Here is a 15,731-nt window from a genome sequence, read left to right as displayed (position 1 = left end):
GCATAGAAGAGTGCAGTGAAATTTGAGGGTCGGAGGAATCACTTTAGCTCGTTCTAGAAAGTTCTTTAGTGTTCAGTGAGTCCCTTCATTGCTGCGATGCCGCCAAACAACTGCTTCTGACTTGGGCAGACCCCCGGTGGTGGTTTGCGTGAGCATGCTGGCTCCCCATCCTCCACTACTGCTTTCTTAGCACCGCAGGATGCAGCCAACTGTCAGGTGTGTTTGCAAGAACTGAGCCACCTGTCTAAGTCTATGGACCTCAGGAAAGAGGAGGGCAGCTGTGGGCAACTGAGCAGGTAGGCTCTTCAGGTGTTTGCTCGATGCCAGGCACCAGGAATGCAAAGAGAATTGAGAGAATTTTAGCCTAGGAGGGAAACAAGGCAAGATAGACAAGCAGCTGCCAGGGAGGCAGGCTGCGCCAGAGATTTGATTAAGGTGTAAACAGGATCTCACCTGTTCCAGATAGAAGTGCAGCATTCTGAGGCACAGAAGAGGTGAGGGCTGAGTTGGCCTGAGGGCTGAGTTGGGTTTCCAGCTATAGAAGAATAGGGGAGACGCTTCACATAGAGGCAAAATCAGGCTCTTCAAGCCTATTTTAAACAGCTCTTTGGGGGGCTGGTGAACCCTTCTGAGTACTTGGGGTACAGCAAGTGAACCCCGGGAGATGGGAAGCCATGCTCTAAGGTGCTTTGAAGGCTAGGCATAAGAGTTTGAACCTCTTCTGAGGTGGTGAGAGTTTTCATGAGAAAGTGATATTGTTAACTGGACACATAGGTGACTTGGAATGCGGAGGCAGGTAGGTGATGGTTACCTCTTCTGGGTACCCTAATCGAGTTCTGGGCAGCCCCACTCTAAGATGGTGAGATAAAACCAGGACAGACGTGTGGACCTAACCTTAGCGCCCGAAGGCCGATAGTGTCTCAGGCCAACACTCAAGATGTTAAAGCTATAAATGAGCATACAGAGATGCAGGGTGTACTCTCTGAATGGTCGTACGAAAACAGCATGTACTAGCAGCCTAGCTGAATCAGGAGCTGGGTAGTCCTGAGTTCAAATCCTGACAATACTATTATGTGGTCTTCGGTAAATTACAGTGTTTCTTTGAGCCTTTTATTGTAAAGCAAAGATAACAATGCTTTTCTTAGTGGGTTGTTATGGGGATTTAGTTAATGTTTTTTTAAAGTTCTAGTCCAAGATCTACCCGGTGATAAGCATCATAACAAGCCAGCTGCTGCTGGTTTCATGTGGTTTGATGGGAGAGCCTGGCCCTGTTGAGCAATGTGTTTGTTTCTCTGCAGGAAAGCTCCATCTGTGGAATCCCCCAACAGCTTGAAAATAAAGTCACAGCACTGTGAGCTGCAAGCACTAAAGAAACCAGAGCTTCAGAACGTCACCAGGAAAGCAGCTGCAGAGGAGGCATCAGGGCAGGGACCCAGAACAATGCCAACCAAGAGTGAAGACAGAGCCCAAGTGAGTCTTACATACCCACCAACGTGCAGAATCCCGTCGGTGGGTGGGGGTGGGGTAGGATGAGCAGTGGCCGACACAAACGGAGCCATGCACTGCAAGGTCACATGCCGCCAGTCTTTGAGGTCCTGCCGTTGTTCCCCTTACGCTGGGAAGATGGGTAGGGGCACATTTTATCCCCACGTGCTGCCACTAAAAAGGAACTCTAGTAAAGTTTGGCATTTTAATGTTTTCAGGGTTTTTTTTCCCATTTCTATAACAGAAGACTAGAAACATGCTTCTCAGTAAAAGGCACATAGTAAAAAAGGTGAAGTGTTGTGGGCTAGATGATATTTGTCATAGCTGCACGCGAATACAGTATGGCTGTGGTCCAGTAAAACTTCATTCACAGACAGATGGAGGGTGGGACCCAGCCCATTCCTGAGTTAGATTGTATTTTGTTGAGTCTTCCTTTTTTTTTTTTTTTTTTTTTCAATCCACGAGCTCTGAACGTGTATTCTTTTGGCTTCATGGGTTCTGCACCTAATGTAGGAATAGCTATTTTCTCCACAAAACAGAATTTTATGTTTACAACTGATATGAATTCTTTTATGGCCTAGGTGCTTTAGAAAGCTCAAATATAATTTGCTTTTGAGATTATTGTTTGGAAGAACAATAAACTATTATGAAATACCATAGTCTGCTAGAAATTTAATTACACTGAATTATCAGACGGTTTGCTGTTGTTGGACTTACATTAGGCCCACGTGGTTGTATGTGATTGGGGTAGCTGCCTTAAGCACCCTTTGAGATTGGTCCACAAGGATCTGGTTATCTCTGTCCTGCCTGAGTCTGATAATATTCTAGCAGTGAACATGACTCAAGGGTTATTATGTTGGCAAAGATGGATTAGACTCAGAATGTCTGCTTTAATACACACTATGAGTTAGTTCCTGCTTACCTTTGTCCATTTTACTTATTTTTTTCTGTACCTCTGTGCATATGTGAGTACATGTATGTGTGCATATATGTGGAAGCCAGAAAATAATCTTTGGTGTCATTGTGAGGAAAAGCCATCTACCTCATTTAACATGGGGTCACTCATTGGCTTGAAGCTTGCTAGTCAGACTAGGCTGGTGCCCAGTGACTCGGATATTGTCTTGTTCCTGCCTTTGGGGTGCTGGGATTGCAAGCATGCAACACTTAACATGTCTACATGTGTTCTGAGAATTGAACTTAAGTCCTCATACTTGTAAAGCAAGTATTTTACTGACTGAGCCCTCCCCCCAAACTTCTGTCTTGTTTTTCTTACAAGTGGGGATCCTGAGGACAGGCCTGGTCAAGCATGCTGCTAAAGGTGTCATTCCCAGCCAAGTTTCCAAGATCCCCAGGGCACCCCTTAATTGTCTGTTATTATTTTTTTAGAGACTTGTTTTTATTTAATGTGTATGAGTGTTTGAGTGTCTGTATGTGTGTCTGTATGTGCAACATGTATATGTATTGCCTGAGGAGGCCTGAAGAGGGCATCAGACCTCCTGGAGCTGGAGTTGCAGACAGTGGTGAGCTGCAAGCAGGTGCGATAGTCTTAACTGCTCTGTCTCTCCCATCCCTTAACGGTTGACTCTTACTAGTGACTGTGTCCTTACTGTGAAGACATAGAAAAAAAATCTACAAATATAAGACTTGGAATTTTTTTGTCCAAAGTTCCAAAGTTTGATTTGGATGCTAGCATCAGCCGGGAGGACTTCCCACATATTCTCAGTGAGGCTTCCCAACCTTTCCCATGCTTAGTATGTATTCAACCTACTTTTCACTAAACTCTCTCCAAGCTACTCTGTTTATAAGGTCCATAAAATGAAGGACAGTAACAAAAACAAACACCCCAAGGGATGCATGCTCATCTTTGGGCTGGAATTACATTGTCAGAGTAATTTTTTTTTCAAAAATTGGATAAAAGATTAAAAAAGAAAGTAAACATCTACCACAATTAATCTTGTTCAGATATATCATAAGCATGGGGTGGCTCTGTCCCACTCCTTTGATGTTTGCTAAAGTTTTAAATGGAAAGAGAGACAGTGGGGGAGAAAGTAACATTTAGGTTCAAGAAATATGGATGTTATTAAAAGTTTACATATATTTATATTGTTGGTAAAAGTTTATTACACACACATGTGTTATATATATATATATACATACGTATACACACATACATATATGTGTGTGTGTGTATATATATATATATATAATAAAATAAAAAATACATATATGTGTGTGTATATATATGCACACACACATACATACGTATTTTTTTTGGGGGGGGTGAAGGGTCCTGCCAAGTTTGTTGTGATGTTTTCTAAAGTTCCCTCTAGCAGGGGGACTCCCAGGGAGGCTGTGATCTTCACACTTAAATGGCAGACTCTTGTCTATAGTAGAATGTAGAATCCACTTACTGACATTTTTACATTTTGCTTATAACCCTACCCGTGTCACTACACTGTAAGCTGCTGAGTCTGTTGTGATTTGGTATGGCAGCAAAGAGAGACTAATACAATCTAGTAGAATTTTGTGATGAGCAAAGGAGATGATAAATACAAATGTGCCTAGCCAATCCCTAACACCTGCCAGATGTTTGGTTTATTCCCTATCCTCCTCTTTCCCAATAATAGTTTTAACTTATAGAAAGCAAGGACAGTATCCCAAGCATGATTTAATTACTAATTTCTCTAAAAACTAAAGCATCAAGATAGCAAAGTTGGAATCAAAACAATCATTGCCATGAGGAACTTTACCAATGGGGAGGTGGACAGAGACTTTACCTAATGTTTAATTTCAAATGATAAGCACTATGAGGGAAGTGAGGGTTCCTATGCATCCCTATTACATTAGGGCCTGGGCCAGGACTTCCTGAATGGCCTTGATGAGAACTTGAGTGTGAGATGGTGAACAAAGGACCCTTGGGCCTGTAGTTCCAGCCAAGGGCAGCATGCAAAAAAGCTTTGGGGTAATCAAGCAGAAGAGGAAATATGAAAGTCTTGTTACTCTGGGAGTGAGCAAAGACAGATAGAAAGGTGTGTGTGTGTGGGGGGGTGTCAATATTTTACTATAATTTCCAGAAATAATTGGAGATATCAGTGAGTTTTGAATAGCTCCATATTTTGAAAAGAACTGGTCATTCTTGTACGGCCATCAGTGTAGGGACAGGTAGCATAGGCAAGTCTCTAAACTTCTCATCATGGGAGTGGGAAGCCATCAGCCTCTCAGGGCTCCTGGAAGAGGAGCTATGGTCTGGACACAGGGTTTCCCATGTTGGCCACAGTGGTAGTAGATGGAGTAGAAGCCGCTCTTTTATGCAAACACCTGTAATTTGTCTTAGAGCTTTTTCTCATGCAGACATTTTATTTCCCATTCATTTCATAACAACTTCTGAAATACAAATGAGGAAACTACAAAAAATTTATTTTATAAGAGGAAAAAATTGATGGTTGAAGAGATGGCAAGATATGCCTCCAATCCACTCTCATAATAACTTTGTCATGTTTAAAATGTTTTGGTTTTAGACATGACAAAAATATTTGTCACCTTCCCCCATACCTTTTCCTTCAGATGAGAACCTCTGTGGGAAATGGAGTCTAGAGTGAGGAGAGTCATCTGATATGTTTCTAAAGATAAATCAGCAAAGATTTTTCAAGTTTTAGTTGCAGTGTATTCTAACTCTGGTACCAACAGATATTCTCTTTAAAATTCCATACCAGACCTAAAATATATTATGAAGAAAAAAATATTTCCAAATACATTTTTGTATGTGCTTGTGTGTTATATGTTCATGACCTGTGTGTGTGTGTGTGTGTGTGTGTGTGTGTGTGCGCGCGCGCAGATGTATGCCCATTATCAAGCCCTGAGACCAGAGTGATGTCAGGTGTCCTGCTCAGTAGTTCTCTATCCTCTTCCTTGAGGCTTACTCACAGTCGTTTGTCCATGGCCACGCTCTAACCTTCTGCTTATCACTGCCTGTGTGCTTGCGCAGCTTATAGAACTGCCTGGATGTCCCACATGCAATTGTGAATCTAAGAACATGTGTTGGAGTTTGTTCCTGGGACTGTGTGGGAAAAATCTCATAAACTTTTGGGGCCTCAGGTTTTCATCTATAAAAGGAGGAAAGTAATGGAATATGTGTGTCATAAAAGCAGAAGGAGAAAGGAGACAGCAAGAGTTCAGGGAGGGGACAGGAGAGAGCAGTAAAGTGGAGACTAAGTAAAAGGTGCAACCATATATGAAAATGTCACAGTGAACCCCATGGTTCACATGCTCATTAAAAGGCTTAATTCAGATACCTGCCCTGTCTAATCTATTGGGTTTGGGGTGATGTATTTAGAAATGCTTTGAAAACAGCAACTGCCAGTGATTAAGAAGGGCCGTTTTGAGTGGAAACACAGGAAGCCTGGCCAGACTCCATGCTTCACTGACTTGCACCCTTGAGCTGGTTTGCTTGACTCGCTCCTTCCCTGAGTATTCTTCCATGGGTCACTGCATGTAATGGTGAGCACTAGGGGGTCCACAGGGGAGGGGTAAAACAGTATCTTCCTCCTTCCGGAGATTTAATTCTGTGGATAAGGGAAGCAGCTAGAAGCCAAGAAGGGGAATGGCAGCTGGTTTGGGTCTGGGCAGGACAATTAGAAAGGGGGATGGGCATGCTAGAAAGGCAGATGGGTGAGGGAGAGGTCAGGGCAGCAGAGACTCAATGGTGCGAAAGCACAGAGTACCCTGTGTGTGGGAGTCAGGCAGGAGAACAGCCTGACTGGATGAGGCATACAGGCTAGGACCCAGGAATGGAGTAATACCGGGAGGCTACATTCTACAAGCAGAGACAGGCGTTTCGTAGGGGTTGTTTTTGTTACTATAAAACAAATAGCAATACACCAAGTGGACTAAAACAGTGCCCATTAAAATAGGCTGGAAGCCTAGTGTGACATGTTCAGGGTCTTGCCAGGCTGAAACCACGCCACCCGGGCTGCTGCTTCTCGAGAAGAATCCACACTTGCTAGGACTGTCGGCCAAATGAGCCATCTGACAGCTATGCTCTCTCCCTGCCAACCAGGGCACACTTAGCTGCTGGTATCTGTTAGGGAGCAATTGGCTGCAGAGTTGGCCTGCAGCCCTCTCTTTCTGTGTGGCCATCCTGGAGTGATGGAGGCTCTTTCCTGTGTAGACTCTCTCTGGCTGCCCTTCTGCCATGTCGGCCTGATGCCCACTGAAGGGACCATTCAAGATAATATCGCCATTTAGCCCCATAGTTTATAACTAATGTCTACAAAGTTCCTTTCACCATCTAACCCAGTTTCTAGGGTTAGGGTGTGGCTGCCTTTAGGGGTCATTCTATCTATCCTTCCTGTAAGGACCAGGCTCAATGGAGTATTACTCAGCAATGAAAAATAAGGAAATCATGAAATTTGCAGGTAAATGGTGGGACCTGGAAAGGATCATCCTGAGTGAGTTGTCCCAGAAGCAAAAAGACACACATGGTATATACTCACTCATATAAACATACAACATCTTCTTGATTTTTTATTATGCTGCATTGTCCAGGGCTGCTCGCCCCTGGATGGCTGGGTTCTGGAGATGCCATACTGCTCTGTCTTTTGTTGGTTGAGCTTTTACGCTGACATCTACCCATTGGGCTGTTTTAGGTGTTGGCTGTTAGTTTCTGTGCTTCCTGGAGTCCTGAGGTAGGGAGAATCCCCTTGGCTGGAAGATGATTTTTCCTGAAGGAGTCCTTCTCTGCTTTTTGGTTATGGTCACTGTATGGCCAGTGTTTCTCAGGAGTTGCCACTGCTCACCTCAGGTTTATAGCCCTGAGTAGTAGCTGTGGTCTTTGTTAGGCAGCGGGGGCTCTTCTCTTACCCATAGAAGTTCTCAAGACAGCTGCCCCACTGCTGGGTTTCCCCACTCAAGACCGAAACCCACTGCTGGGTTTCTTGTTATAAATTTAGTGAGCTGCTGTTGTTGTTACACTGTTTTCCAGGTACAGCCCTCTTGAAGATCCTGCTGATTCCCTAGCTGTGGGGTTTTCTCCCAACAGGGAAACTCTGTTATCCTGGAGCACACAGTTCTGTCCGGGAAAGTGAGAGGAGCGCCCAGCAAGTCTCTGGGCCAGAGGCTGATTGCTCAGCTCTGGGCCTGGAGAATGTGCACCTAGGTTGAGTTTGCTCCTGGGGGCGCCGCTCTGGTCTGGAGGCTGGTAACTGAGGGCTCCACTCTGGTCTGAAGGCTGGGTGCCTCACTCTGGACCAGAAGCTGTGTGTCCCTGTCTGGGATGGCGGCTGCAGGCACTGCTCTGGTCCGGACACTGTGGGTGAAGCCCTCTTGAAGGACCAGGGATTCCCACAGTTTTGCCAGTCTAGTTAGGGATAACTGGTTGATCCTTGGCACATATCTGAGGGCTGCTGTAATGGCTCTCTGGCTTTTGTAGGTCTGAGGATGCAGCTGTGTGCCCCAGTGCCCTAAGGGTACTCAATAATGGTGCCTGGGCACAGTGCTCCTGCCTGCATTAGAAAGCTAGAGCCTAGAGTCTGCGTGAATCCAGAAAGTCTTTTGGTGCTGGGTGTCCTGAGCATTAGACCTGATGATCTCCCCCCCCCCCCGCTGTGGGGTTTCCTCCTGCCAGGGACACCCAGTCTTTGCTTTGGGGACCACTGTTCTGTTTGGGGTGGTGAGTAGAACCCACAGGCACAGATGCCTGCTTGTGGCTCCGCCTTTCTGGCCTTTGGGAGCCTGGGCATCTGCCTAAACTGGTTAATTTTCCAGAGACCTTTTCGGGGTGGTGTTATCAGCTGAGTGCTCTGAGATCAGACCAGCCGTTTCCCTCCCTGTGGGTTTGCACCCGACAGTGAAAGTCAGTCTCTGGTGCCCTGGTGCCCTGGTGCCCACAGTCTATCTGAGGCGGCGAATCAGGCGCACAGGCAGGGCTCTGTGCTGGAGCCTGAGTTCCCTGGCTCTGGCTCCGGGCTGGCTCCTGTGGCACCCGCGGAACCCGAGTCTTTTCCAGGGGGTGTCTGGGTGACCTAAGGTCGGTCCCAATCATTTCCTGCTCCGTGGGGTTATCTCTCGACTGGAAAATCCAGTCTGTGATGTTGTGGGCCCACAGTTCAGTCTGGGACAGTGACCAGATCACGCTGGCGTGTGGCTCTGGGCTGGCGACCATGCTTCTGGCGGAACTGGGATCTCTTCCGAGCTTTGGCTAAATGTTAAAGCTGATTGAATCCCCTACTGTGGTGTATCCTCTGACCTGGGAAACACAATCACTTGTGTTTTATGGCCACGAATTCTGATTGCTGGTCACTGTGCCAATCCTGCTGTGCTGCTGCTCAGAATGAGAGTCCTCCCAGCACCGCCATCTTGCCCTGCCTCCTCTTCTAGTTTCTTCACTTTTAACCTGAACATTAAACAGCCAGGTAAATAGATTGATTTTGAATTGTTTTGAACCAAAGTAACATGGGCTATGTCTTCATTAGCAGATGACTTCATCCAAAGGCATCCTTTGCAGAACATTGGAAGATCTGATCTCTGGTTCTAAGAATGAAGCATTTCTGCTTCAGCTTTCTAACCACTATAAGCAAACTGGGGGCTTTGGAGTTGAGTAATTTGATTTCTGCTTTAAGGATGAGAAAACTTAAGTTTCAGTCTTGGAGCATTTTTCTATGAAACAACATGATGTTTACAAAAGATTTTTTAAATAATGTATCTATTTTGGTATATTCTAGAAATGGACATTTCAGTGTTTATAGGAAACTCCAAGACTTGGAGAAATAGTGTGCAAAGGATCCATTTCCCTTCATAATATGGAGATTAAACGGAGTGACACCATTTCTTCATAAAGGGAGCAGAGAACTTTTGTGACTATGAAGCTTGCCCCATGAAAGCTGATGAAAAAGTAAGAATTGTTCACTTAAGTCCTTCAAGTGTGAGACCCTCTCAGGAGCACAGTCTTGGTCCTTCTCACTTCCACTTCTCTAGTGATGAGTTGGAGGCAAGGGAGTCTCACTGGTTTGTTCCTGCTGGGGAGGAAGCCATGCTGCTAAAATTTCTTCTTAAGAGAAGACATATATAAGCAATGTCTACCCCTTCTTTAAGGTCCTAATGACAAACTGAGGCATGATTCCACCCAAATTTATTTCGGGGAGCCAATACTCCAATAAAGGGTTATTTACCAGGGTATAAGGTCTCTTCCCCAACAGGCCACACCTGAAATTCTTTACCCAGAATTAGGGCTTCCCTATAGCTGCATAGATGGGGGTCATTTGCCACTCCCTCTCATCTTTCTTATGCCACATGCATAATTAATTAATTATTTCAGGAAGGGTCTTGTGATCCTTCACACTGTAGAAGGGTGTGTGTTTTTTTTTCTCCCAGCTCCTGGAACAATGAGTCATGAGACTCAAAATATATTTACAAATACTTAGACCACACAGCTAGGCTCCTCTTGACTAGCTCATAACTTGAAGTGACCCATTTTACTAATCTACATTCTGCCATGAAGCTGGTTACCTCTGCATCTCAGGTACCATGTGTCTGTCTTCCTCACATCTCCCCCAGTGACTCCTGCATGTCTGGCTCAATCCCAGAATCCTTTCTACCTGCTGGATATCCTACCTTCTATTCTGCTTTTTCCTATTGACCATACATTTTTTTTTAATTGACAGGCAATATATCCATATAATATATATCCATATATAACAAGATATTCTGTCTAAATCACAGTCCTCCATGAGGGGCTGTAAACAGTCATCTTATCTGGCTGGAATAATATTTTGCAAGCAGGCACAATGAAATGCCCCAAGAGGGCGGTTAGTTGGCTCAGAGAACAGTCACTCACTACAGGCTGTTAGAACTGGGAACATGACCTTTATTCTGCAAAGCTGTTGCTTTCACAAAATATAAATATTTCCCTTCATTTAGACATGTGCAATGCAATTAAGGAATCTCACAAGTGATGCTTTTTTCCAATTCTACAAGATAGCTATGGCTCTTAGCAGGTAACAGTGAACACTTGGTGTTTGTGGGGACCTGTCACTGAACTGGAGGTAATGATAGTCAGTGGCAGGACTCTGCTGTCACCCAGCTGGGTTCTAGGGGACAGGTTGGGAACCAGTTGTCATTCCCAGGTGAATGTAAGTATGATGAGGCACTGTGTAAATCCCCAACCCCAGGGAGTTTGGAGGGAACTAGTTGGACCCTGAAGCTGCATAGAGTTTTTTGGGGACACTCAGTTGAGACTATTCAACTGTATGAATTGTCTCAATGTTTCTTCCTATTTTCTGCAAGAGAATCTTGGAGGGACAGAACAGAAAAATGACTGACCATGCTAATTTTTAAGAAAAGACATGTGTGTTTCTCTGCTTAAATGCCATGTTTAGTTTGGGAACTCAATATCAGGAATTATTACTGACTATTCTTGTCCCTAAAGAGAACCTTCAAAAAGACTATATTTGATCAGTTTTAGATTTTTATCTCTAGAGAATTATCCACTATTTCTGCACAGCAAAACAGGAGAATAAAAAGCTGGGGATATCTGTATAAGATCTACACAATATTGGCCCACTCAACTTTCCATCATGGAAGGAGTAAGGGCTTATGAGGGCCCAACTTTATCTGAGGAAGTATTGACAGTCAATGGTGGCTGGGGGAATGGGTGTCATTTTCCTCCTTGGTACATCCATTGGTTGCTAACCTCCTGCCCACATTCAAGCAAGCAACTAAAAGAATTCAGTGAAACAGACCCCACCCCCCACATTTGGGTTCAAAGAAGTATAACAAAATGAAAAGACTCCTCTCATAGATCAGATTACAGAGCCAACAGGAGTCTTCTGTGTCTTATTTTCTTCAACCAAAATGAGTTGGAGTTGAGAGCTCTTGGCTCTCAACCATTTGTGTCCCTCACAAGACACACTGTGCTCTTTGCATACATGAGTGTTACCCATCAGTACACAGCAGTAAAGGAACCACTTATAGTGGCACAATGAAAACCTTCCACGTAGCTTCTCCTTCCCTCCCAAACAAAAGTTAAGCCTGCTGTCTACTCTGAAAGCAGCAATCATTCAAACCAAAGTTTAAATGTTTGCTTTTACAAAAGAGCGCCTCAGTAGTGAAATGGTAAGGCTGGGAGATAGCTTACCTTCTAAGTGCATGCCTTCCTAGCATGAAAACCCAAATTTGATCTCTAGAACCCTAAAATCTGGACATGGTAGTGCTCATTTGCAATCCTAACTCTGGATCCCTATAGCTTGCAGGCTACCCATTCTAGCCTACTTGCTGAGTTTTGGGTCAGAGACCAAGAAAGACAGAACTGATGAACAACAGTGAATTGGCCTCTAACTTCTACATGCATGAGTGCACAGGTGCAAGTGAACCAGCTCACACATATGAACACATATGTGCATGAGCACGCATGCACACACACAAACACAGAAAGTGAGAGCCTAGAATAGCCTACTTCTTTGAAGAAGCAGAAAAGGTATGTGTTGAACTGTTTCTTTTACATAGGTAGCTCAAAATTTTGTAGTTTGGGGTGTGTTAGTAGTGTAATGGCTGGTTTTGTGTCAATTTGACACAAGCTAGAGTCATCAGAAAGGAAGGAGCCTCAATTGAGAAAATGCCTCCTTAAGAACCAGCTGTAAGTAAATTTCTCAATTAGTGATGAATGGGAGACGGCCCAGCCCATTGTAGGTAGTGCCATCCCTGGGCAGGTTGAGCAAGCCATGGGGAACAAGCCTATGAGCAGCACCCCTCCATGGCCTCTGCTCCAGGTTCCTGCCCTGTTTGAGTTCCTGTCCTGACTTCTTTCAGTGATGAACAGCAATTCAGAAGTGTAAGCCTAATATGCCCTTTCTGCCCCAACTTGCTTTTTGGTCATGGTGTTTTATCACAACAATAGAAAGAAACCCTAACTAAGACCAAAGTTTTAAATTTCTATATCTTTGGGCCTTCTGAAAAGTGTGGAAAAAGTGGTGAACAGACAGAAGTATGCGCTGATGCCATGGGAGCAGCAGGATTAAGAAGCTTGCATCCACCATAATGTGGACATCCGAGTCCATGGAAACATTATGGTGTTGACCAGCTTCCCACTTCAGTTGCCCTTATCACAGTCATATCACTAGTGTCTGTGAGGCCAGGGTGTTGAGGATACAGCACAACTCAATCCCCTTCTTAAGTTCAAACTAAAATTTGGAGTACAGAGCTGGCTATGAATAGAGAAGAGCATGATCCTACTAGAAATAAGTAACCCCTTCTTCTGATGTACTATTTCTTTCAGGATATATGAAGGATACATTCATATCTTTCATTCACAAGAAAGATATGTATGTATCTTTAGTATATTTTATCATTCTTGTGAAAGATAAAATACTGGCTGTGTCAGGTAAAGTCAGAAAGAACAAGTGTGCTTATCTTTCTAATTCAAGAGCCAACAGCAGAACCATCATCAGGGCCTTACCCAAGGACTTCCCATGTAGGTAATAGGATTCAAGACAGTTAAGACTTTGCGTACGACACATTTACAAAATACTAGCAGTTTATAAGTGATTTAAGCTCTTCTTCTTTTTAAAGAGATAAAAAAATCAAAATGCAAATGACATAAAATACTAATGTAAAATAAATTATAAAAGAGGAAAATATGCCTCCAGCACAACAGAAAAATAGATTTTCTTTGTACTGCACCTAGTGACAATTTATGTTGGAGGTGGCATTCACACTGATTCACCCATCCAACTCATTGATAGAGTTGAATCTGGAAAAAGAAGGAATTTTGAATTCAGCAGACAAAAGGTCAAGTTGAGTAGTTGGAGTCAGTCACTTAAATCTCTGGGGTTGGGTTTCCTGATATCTAAGATGAGGGATAGAGTAGCTGTGTGTTATTGAACTAATATATGAATCAAATATAGCAATATACATGGAAGTGTTTTACAGTGTATCATGCATGATATGAATAGCCATGTCCTACAATTATTTGTAGTTTCCTATACTCCATTGCATCAAGACTTCTTGAATCAGTCTGTTAAAGACTGACTAGTCTCTCAACCATAGTTCATTATTCTATACTCATGCTTGATATATATTATATTATTATACTTACATATTATATGTTATACCTATGATATACTTGATATATTTTATACCTATACATTGTTGTATGTATACACCTTTGTCTCTCTTGACCTTTTTTAAGACTGCTTCATAGACATAAGTGCAAGAGCAGCCTTTAGAACTTCATATCTAAAGTGTTTTGCTTGACAGCCATTTCTAGCTTATTGCGTTTTTTGTTGTTTCCACATCACTGCATGCGTTTGTAGGAAGGAAGGCACAATGGCAGTAACTGACATTCTCCCAACATCACCATTCAATTCTCTAGTGTGCAGAATAAACTAGACATGATATTTTGTTTAAAGACATGTCCTTAAATCAAATGTTAGAGCCATGGTTTTCAACCTTGTGTCACAACCCCTTTGAGGGAACAAGTTAACTTTTCATAGGGATCACCTAAGACTATTGGGAAACATAGATATTTGTACTAAAATTTATAAAAGTTGCAAAATTACATTTATGAGCTAGCAACAAAAATTATTTTATGCTTGGGAATCACCACAACATGAGGAACTGAATAAGGGGGTCTCAACATCAGGAAGGTTGAGAACCGCTGTGTTAGAGCCTGCTGTGCTTTTTATTTGGAGCATCCAATAGTCTATGCACAAAGATTTTGCTGGAAAAATTATTAGACAGGTGGAGAAAATATTACTTGTTTTCTGTTGTTTGAAAAATGTTTGGTAAGATCTCTTTAGGGAACACATAGCTATTTTCAGCAATAAAACTTACCATTCATTCCACTTCTCACCTTGTTAGTATGCTTGCCTTGGGGAAGCCTCTCCTGGTGTTTCATAACTGAAAAGCTAAATCCCAGTATGCTAAAAAGATAAACATTATAGGTATCTTTCGAAAATTATTTCTATTCAAGTGACATCAGGTTAAAGGGTGGTCTGATTTCCTCACTGACTTGGTTAGGAAAACAAGAGAGACAGCTGATTTTTACAACACTTAAAGTCACTCTATCTTGATTAATAATAAAACTAGATTGCATAAATTTTAATGATTGAGCAAGAATTTTGTGAATTTCTTAGGTATTCATTTATTCACCCAATATTTATGAGGCCCTATTAAGTGTGGGTCACTGTTCTCTTGTCTGTAGAAGACTAGGGTGATGCTGGACCAAGCTGGCATGGTAGTACCCTCGTAGAGGTTAGTATTCTAAATATCCTTCTGTTGTAGAATATCAGTGTTAAGAAGCAAAGGAGAACAGGATGGCTAAAAGCTCAGTCATTTGCTTTAAAAAATGGGGTCTCAATTTTATATTAACTCGTTGTTTTTATCTTTGTCCCCCAAAATTGAATGCAAAAACCATTTTGCTTATTGGAGTCTTCTGATTTAGGTGAAATGAAGGGTCCTTGGCATTTTTCTGACTGTATAACCCTATTTTTAAATAAAGTGAATATTGAATGAATGGTTTTGCAAATCAGTTTCACAAGTGAATATAATTAGAATAATCCTTCTCCTATGACACCTATTCTCTTGGGAGATTGCAGTTTTTAGCTGTATAATAACCATGGCCTCAGCAGCATCAATCTATAACCCAGTTGCTTATTTGGATGAAATTGCCATACTCTTAGGCCCACTAGCACTTAAAACATACTCTCATTTAAACAACTGGATAAGCTACACTCCCAGACCTAACTGAAACCTTTATTTTGACTTGGTCTGAAAGATGCTCTGTGGTAGCTTCTGTCCTCATTAGCTTTCCTTCCCCTCTGTACTTGGGGAAAGTGTGTAGATACTAGGGGAGGCATTTTAACAGAGCAAACGTAAATCATATATGATTGCTTAAACTCTGCCCATAAATTTTTCAATGCTGACTTTGCTTCAGGGTAACAGGTAGAAGATAGTTATGGAGACGGATGTAAGTAGGAGAAGATCCCTCGTTCCCTCTGGGAGCATGAAGAGAACAAGCTTTAGATACAGAAAAGACATGGACAAGGTCTCTGCCCTCCTACCTATCTACAGGTTACCTTACCTTTTTGACCTTTTGATACAAAGGTCAAACTATGTGTTGTAGTGGAAAGTGCTTTATAAAACACAGTTATACTGGTGGAGGGCATGTTTTCCCTGTTTCTGTTGTACAGGAATAAGTGAAGAGCACAGTGGTCACCTTCAGAGAGGGGCAGTACCATCTCCAAGCAGTTGGTTCT

The 15,731-nt window shown here is 42.8% G+C and overlaps 1 protein-coding gene across 1 annotated transcript in view; it reads left to right on the top strand.

Annotated features, from left to right (window-relative positions):
* The window catches only part of Sh2d4a (SH2 domain containing 4A), a 58,774-nt gene that overhangs the window by 16,126 nt on the left and 26,917 nt on the right, over positions 1-15,731 (top strand). The window contains exon 4 of the mRNA XM_055618821.1: positions 1,299-1,470. Within this exon, the coding sequence (XP_055474796.1) occupies positions 1,299-1,470 (172 nt within the window). The remainder of the gene's footprint in view (positions 1-1,298; positions 1,471-15,731) is intronic.

Source organism: Psammomys obesus, unplaced genomic scaffold, assembly GCF_907164565.1.
Source record: "Psammomys obesus unplaced genomic scaffold, mPsaObe1.curated_primary_1811, whole genome shotgun sequence".
In the NCBI taxonomy this organism is placed as follows: Eukaryota; Metazoa; Chordata; class Mammalia; order Rodentia; family Muridae; genus Psammomys; species Psammomys obesus.
Note: the sequence above shows the minus strand (reverse complement) of the source record. Positions and strands in the feature narration are given on the sequence as shown.